Below are 7,104 nucleotides of genomic sequence, written 5' to 3'. Positions count from 1 at the left end.
CGTCTCACTATACTAGCACAATCAAACATTTCAATATCAGGTTTTTAAGGCTCCTCATAGCTTATACCTTTCTTTGAGCTAAGTTATAAATTTCCCTTTTTCCTTCAATTAATTTAAATTTCCAACTCGAAAATATTCTGACCAAAAAATGAGTCACTCTTCAAATTTAAAAAAAAAACTTTTATTCTTTGATGTCGGCACCCTGTGCCCCTTGTTTTTTTCTAGCAATGGATTCTTCAGAACCGAGGCTAAGCCACAGATTAGCCCACGTGGGAATCTTGACACCAAATCTTGAAACCAAGAATGATGGTAAAGAGTATATTCCGTGAGATACGAAGAGAACTTAATTTGGGTTACTTTTTTGAAGGGTCCTCGCATCGCCATCTGGTCGACCAGCTTTCTCTTTCGTCTAATCGGTGGATTCTCTCTTCGTCTTTGGGAGCTTGGAAAGTCAGCCGGCGGGCGATGCACTGGACTTTGAACAGGATTTTTTGGAGACCCTTTGTCAGTAGTCATGCGATGAGTCAGGTATACTTCTGAAGAATGGCTTCAGATTCGTTTGGCCATTGCCAGATGATAGAGGAGAACTTCTCCAACGTAGCAGACTCTGCATCACGAGATGGGAACGTTCGACATTTTCAATCGTGAATCCGATGCGATGTCCGACTCCCACAATAAAGGTATTTCCGTGCGCAGATATCGGAAGATTGAAGATTTGGCCAATGCTTGTGCTCGTAGGTGTATTTCTATCATGCTATGTTTTCATAAAACCCCAGTTTTAGAATGTCCGAGTGTCCCTTGTTTCAAGTAAAGCGCCCTATTCGGACCGTCATTTGATTTATGTAAGAATTAGCGCGGGGTTACAGTGATCCTAATTTTGTTTTCGAGAAGATGCAGTAATTTTCATCGGGCTTTGCAAATCCTGCAGGGAGTTACAAGTTGTTTTTTATTTCATAGTTTAAGAGATTGAAGCTGTTGCTTCAAGTTGCGACATCTCGTCACATCAAATTCATCGCTAGTAGGTGTTTCATGTGTTGGGAATACCTTCCTGAGGTTCCCATTCCGTGCAAATTTGTCTGTGAGTGATGTTGTGCATCTGCACCACAGGGACAACAGGGAAACTTCCATGTGCAAGTCGAATGACTTGGTGATTTGGTGTGATATGCGTCTGTATGCGTTGCGTACCTTGCAGCAGGCCACCCATTTCCACAGGTTCAGCCGGGGGCAAATTTAGAGTCTGCCGACCCCCCATGGCAGCCTATAAACAGGGCCCCTTTGGTGTACAAAACTGGCAAAACTGCTGTAGGCAGCAACAATGATATGCTGAAAGCCCTCATCTATGGGCATATGCACCTGCGCTCTGCCCTTCTCTCTGTCAATCCTTCCCAAAAAAACTACCACAGGTATATTGTGTCAGTAGCGACCATTGATGCCATGAGAGTAGCAACATAGTTGCCAGTGGATGAAGAGAAGTCAAAATTAGCGTTTCTAAAGGATATTATTGAAGAAGAAGGAAAGATGGAAATAAAGAAGGAGCCTGTGTATCACATCAGCAGAATCAACGGCTGTGGCCAAATCACTGAGGGATAAGCCATCGAAGAACTCAATTAAGCTGATACATACCAACGAGGAATTGCCTGATGAATTCATCAAGCAAGCCTAGGAACTCTTTTCGCAATACAAAGATGTCTCAACAGGATACCAAATGAATCCCAACTATGCAAAGTTGGTCATAACTGAAATTAATCAGCTATTAAGGGTAGGATTTATCTGTGTGGTGGATTGGACTGAATGGTTGTTCCCCATCGTCCTTGTGTCCAAAAAGAATGGAGAGCTGGGAGTGTGTGGACTGTAGGAAGCTGAATGAACAAACCATCAAAGACCATCCTTTTACACTCCCCTTCAGGGATAGCATACAATACAAAGTGGTGGGGCACGAGATGTATTCGTTTAGGACAGATACAATGGTTACAATCAGATCACACTGGCCGAAGGAGACAAACAAAGGACCACTTTCATTACCCAATGGGGGCATACTCAAGCGAGGTAATGCCATTCGGGTTGAAGAATGCACTAGCCGCGTTTCAAAGGTTGATGGTGGAATCCTTTCGTTGGCAAATTTGTAGACATTTTCCTAGATTACTTTTTAGTGTACAGTAAGAAGCCAATGTACGTACACTGTTTAAAGGTGGTGTTCCAGAAATGCAGGGAGACCTGAATCTCCCTCAACCCATACAAGCGCCTATCCTGTGTCTTTTCAGGAGTTTTGTTGGGACACACCATTTCAAGCGGAGGGATATTGACAGAGAAATCAGAGATTGACTCCATTTAGAAAATGAAGGAGCCAAGCAATGTCAAGCAAGTTCACTCATTCGTGGGATTCCTCAGCTCCGAACCGTGCATTAGCTTATGAGACCGGAAACGAAGTCTGAATTGAACAACGAATGAGTCAAAGCATTAGTTTCTGCAAGAGATGTCAAACAACGAATGAGTTGAAGCAGTAGTTTCCGTAAGCGATCTAGGCGAAGGCGTTGATACTCATTATGTACATTGTTCAGAAGTTTCGGCACCATTTATGGGTAACCCATTCGTGTTTTCTATACCAAGCATCATTCTGTTTGATCAAAAAACAATCATGAAACCAAGATTGATTAGATGGATGCTTCTACTGCAAGAGTTTATTTTCAAGATCATTCATATACTTGGTTTCATCCCATTATGGAGCATACTATTGTCTCTCATCGAAGATAAAGAATCCAAAGAGGAGTGTACCTGATGTAAAATTGACACCCTCTATCAGCAGGGTGCTGATTAGATGTGGACCCCTGCGGCAGGCAGCCCCTTGATGAAGACTCTTGCTGCTGTTCTAGATCTCCCTTTCTGTAGTGGTGGCAGCCCAAATTGAGGCGTAAGGACCCTGGAACAATGGAATAAGATGCCCCAAGAATGGGGCCTTTTTATATGCTGGAACCCCAACAGACCTGCCTGACTTTCCCACAGACTAGGCTGATCCAGTCTCTGGCTTTTCTGCCCAACCCGGTCACGTGGCAGCCTGCTGCTGGCCTACCTCCAACGTGCCTGTTTCTGGTCCTTTCTGCATCCATTACCTAGTCCCTTCTGGGCACAATACCATAGCTACCACGGAACGTGTTTCCACATCTAGAACGCCATTCCAGACAAAGGGCTAACACGGGTCTGGGGCAGCCCATGCTGCTGGTCCAGGTACAAACCTTCCCTGGATGTGGGCCCTCCTGCCCTTTGTTCACAGCTTCTCCAGCCCACCAATGGCAGGCTGGTTCTTCTCTCTATGCTGTCCACATGGCAGCCTGCATGCTGCCCATGTGGCAACCCTTCCTTTCTGAGACGTATATGGTGCACCTCCCCCATGGGCTCCTCATTTGGGGGCTCATAGATGGGGAAGTGACCTTCTACTCTCCAAGTGTGACATATACCATAGGTCCATTCAAGGTTGCACACACCCAAGAGGTAATAAGTACATTTTGGTGGCAATGGACTACATCACGAAATGGGCTGAAGCGAGATCCTTGAGGGGTAACATAGCATGAGTACAACAAGGTTCCTATATGAGAAAATCACATGTAGATTTGGGTGCCCAATCAAAATCATGTCAGATCAAGGAATTCAATTTATCTACTCAGTAATACATAAGAAGTCAACAACTTATTTGTCACGGGCATCCACAACCTGTGGAAACCTCAGAAGACAATGCAGAACAGAAAACGTAGGTTTGACTTTTTGGTTTTTGTCACCATTGACTTTTGACCGACCTGGTCAACGGTCGGTGTTGACCAAAGGACCAGTTCGGTCAATTTGCCCCTGCCCTAGAAGCCTATATAAGGCCATCCCATTGGCCTCATTATTCATCTACCTCTCAGAGCTTCTAGCGTTAGCAAGCTACTAGTAGCCTTTAGGATCAGGCTCAGGGCACGAGAGTGTGTAGCAGCCCAGCAGCGCAACAGCCCCTTCCAGACCTTCTTCAGTTAGTCCTCAGCCTGCTTCAGTCCGGTACAGCAGTTTCTAGTTCTCTTTTGTAGTGAGGTCTCCCTTTGTACAATACTTGTTTCTTTACAATTGTATTCAGCTGTCTGGGCCAGACATTGTTCAGTTATTATTTTCCCTCTTCGGAGGCCCACTATATTCTTTCCCTCTATGATTCTCACACTCACTTCACAGTTCCACTTGTGTTTTGAGTGCTCTTTCGGTTCAGATAGTATTACATTGGTATCAGAACTTCAGTTTTTCTTTCGTGAGACAGAGAGGGTTAGTTTAGGGACAGCCCCACTCTTTTATGGTCCAAACAAGATCCGGTAAGGACACCATGAGTATTAGTGAGCAGTCCAAGGCAAGTGGGGAGGAAAAATCCATTTCCCACCCCCTACCACGATAGAACCCTGCAGATGCCTCAATGTCTCCCATGATGGCCATGATCGAGATTATGATGTAGATGCAGCAACAACAGTCCGAGGCTCTCTTCAACCTGCATGACTTAGCTCCAAGAAATGTGGGAAGATCTTGAGCAAGCCGCTAGAAAGCGCGATAGAGCTGCTCGGGAGGCAAAGGGGAATGTGATCGGGAGGTTTAGGAAGCCAAGGAACTCTAGGACCGTGAGGTTCAAGAGGCCAAGGAACTCCAGGACCACAAGGTTCAAGAGGCCAAGGAACTCCGGGACTGCGAGGCTCGGGAAGCCAAGGAACTCCGGGACCGCAAGGCTCAGGAGGCCAGGGAGCTTAGAGAACGTACTGGTCAAGAGAAAAAGGAAGAACATGAGCGTAGTGCTCGGGAGTAGAAGGAAGAATGGGACCGGAAACTCCTCATTTCTCTACCCCGACCATCTCGGGAGGAAAGGTAGAGACTCGCACCGCCCGTCAAACCTTCTTTCCCTAGGAAGCTCAACTTCATGCGGTACGATGTTAAGCAAGAACCCTTAGTGTTGACTTCATGGCTCAATCAGTTTGAAAGCTATTTTTCAGTGATGCCTACGAACAACAAGTAGTGCATCTTAGCATTCATGCACCTTATAGGCGAGGCAGTCACCTGGTAGCTCAAGTGGTAGAAAGACCACTATGATGCAGACGAGGAGACACCTCTTTACAGCTGGACAGAATTCTTGAAAGACCTCCGATCACGGTTCCTGCCACCCCAATACTTGGATAGGCTTCAGAGTCAGTTTTTCGAGCGATACGGTGAACCATTATGCCAACAAGTTCACTCAGGTGTTTATACAGTTGCAGCTGGAGGAAAGTCTGAAGATGAGCAAATTCTTCCATGGGTTGCGTACAGACATCCAGTGGTATGTCGGAAGTTTCAGGCCTTGGATTACGAGTGTGCATACGAGTTTGCTCAACACTTTGAGCTCATGCACAAGGGCCAAGGATCCAAGCAGGTCAATAGTAAGAAGTCCTAGGACGCCACGCTAGGTGAAGGCTAGGTGATGGTGGGAATGGGCAGCAGAAGAAGAGCTGGATGGTGAAGGACAGCAACGAAGATGGCGACTGCATCCACGAGCAACCTATGCCAAAGAGAACCGATGCTTCCATTGTCATTTGCTGGGCCATAAGAAGGAAGATTGCTCGCATCATTAGAAGCTTTGAGTAGAAGATCCGCGTCGAGTGGTTCACCTACAGCTTCAACTCCTATAGGCACAACCATGGAGCTTGAAGATCAGCAAAAGGGGAGCCTCACCAATTTTCAGTTCTATGGACAGATTGGTATTTAGAAGGCCATTATCTTGGCAGATTCCGGCAGTTCAAAGGACGTCATTTCCACCAAAGCAGCTTAGCAGGCTCGATTGACTCTTATGCCAACGGAACCTATTTCCTTGAATGGTGCATTTTGGGGCAGCAGCAGCCACTTTGAAGATCTCAGGGTGGATAGACTGTTGGCCACTTAGGGTCGCACCTAAGCAGGCAGCGGACATCATCTTGGGAACACGTTGGTGGCACCAGTTCGAAGTCTGACCAGATTATCAAAACCAATGCTGGGATGTCAAGATCCCAGGCCATGGGTCCAAGTTCATTTCTTGGCTTAGAGGTGTTCTGCCTTGACCTTTGATTTTAGTAATTTAGAGGACTTGAGTTCGGACTCAGCAGGACACAGTGCTACAGCAGGACCAGGATGTCTCCCTCATGACGAATCTGTGGAAAGGTCACCTCCCCATTTGTAAGCCCCCATATGAGGAGAGCATGGGGAAGGTGGACCTAGGTCTTGAGAGAAGGCCACATGGGCAGCGCTATGGATGCCATGGGGCCAGAGATCAGAGAAAGAAAGAAGAACCTGGAGGAGCCATGGTGGTTGCAACAAATGAAGCTCATGGACGAAAAGGTGGCTATGGATGTTCAGCTTGGATCTGGCCTGACTGAGACATGTTTGGAGCAGCACCAAATGGCGGAGACTACCCAAGAGAAAGGCGACTAAAAGGCGAGCCACGTGGCATTGATGTGTGCAGATACATGACCTGCGATAGAGGCTGCATGTGGTGCAGCAAAAGGTGCCTGCAAAGGGGCACAGGGGCTGCCCTTGGGGCCTGGCAGCAGCCCAAAAGGGCCTGGAAGAGGCCCTTATATAGGGCTTGGACGGCAGCCAACCAGTTGGTTGGTTAGGGCTGCAACCAACCAGCCAGTCAGTCCATTTAGGGCTGGCTGGTCGGTCAATTTGACAGGGGGCTCAGCCCTTATAAAAGGAGAGGCCTCAGGCCTCATTTCGGCATCCAGCAGCCAGCACACTTGGGAGCAGCAGGAGCAGCAGCATACCCTCCCTCAGGCATACATTCAGGAGGCAGAGGAGATCAAGAAGAGCTGCAGACTGAGCTCACAGAGGGCTGGGACTTTGGCTGTGTTCTAGGACAGCAAGAAGCTGAGATCTAGACGGAAAGTCTACAGATGCTCGAGGTGGAGCACGCGGGCTCGAGTCTAGAGATATCCGGTAGATAGTAGAAGTACCTTGTGGTAAGATCAGAGGACCACACCATTGGTGTGACTGTGGATCTATCTCTTTTGTATTGTGTCCATAGCTTTGGACGGAAATATATTATTTTGGTGGTTTCTATATCTGGCTGGTTCGTTGTCTATTGATGAGTATGCACAT

At 47.1% G+C, this 7,104-nt stretch overlaps 1 protein-coding gene across 3 annotated transcripts in view; it reads left to right on the top strand.

Annotated features, from left to right (window-relative positions):
• Positions 1–222: 222 nt before the first annotated feature.
• LOC147905511 (E3 ubiquitin-protein ligase SINAT2-like) overlaps positions 223–7,104 on the top strand; it is a 29,514-nt gene continuing 22,632 nt past the window's right edge. For all 3 annotated transcript variants that reach the window (XM_087373030.1, XM_087373045.1, XM_087373038.1), the window contains exon 1: positions 223–680. In XM_087373030.1, coding sequence (XP_087229156.1) covers positions 620–680 — 61 coding nt within the window. In that variant the 5' untranslated portion in view covers positions 223–619. The remainder of the gene's footprint in view (positions 681–7,104) is intronic.

The sequence above is a fragment of the Dipteris shenzhenensis genome, chromosome 1 (genome assembly GCF_047967505.1).
Source record: "Dipteris shenzhenensis isolate YYH24624 ecotype China chromosome 1, Dip_SZ_1.0, whole genome shotgun sequence".
In the NCBI taxonomy this organism is placed as follows: Eukaryota; Viridiplantae; Streptophyta; class Polypodiopsida; order Gleicheniales; family Dipteridaceae; genus Dipteris; species Dipteris shenzhenensis.
The sequence above is the reverse complement of the archived record's forward strand: the minus strand, read 5'-3'. Positions and strand labels throughout refer to the sequence as shown.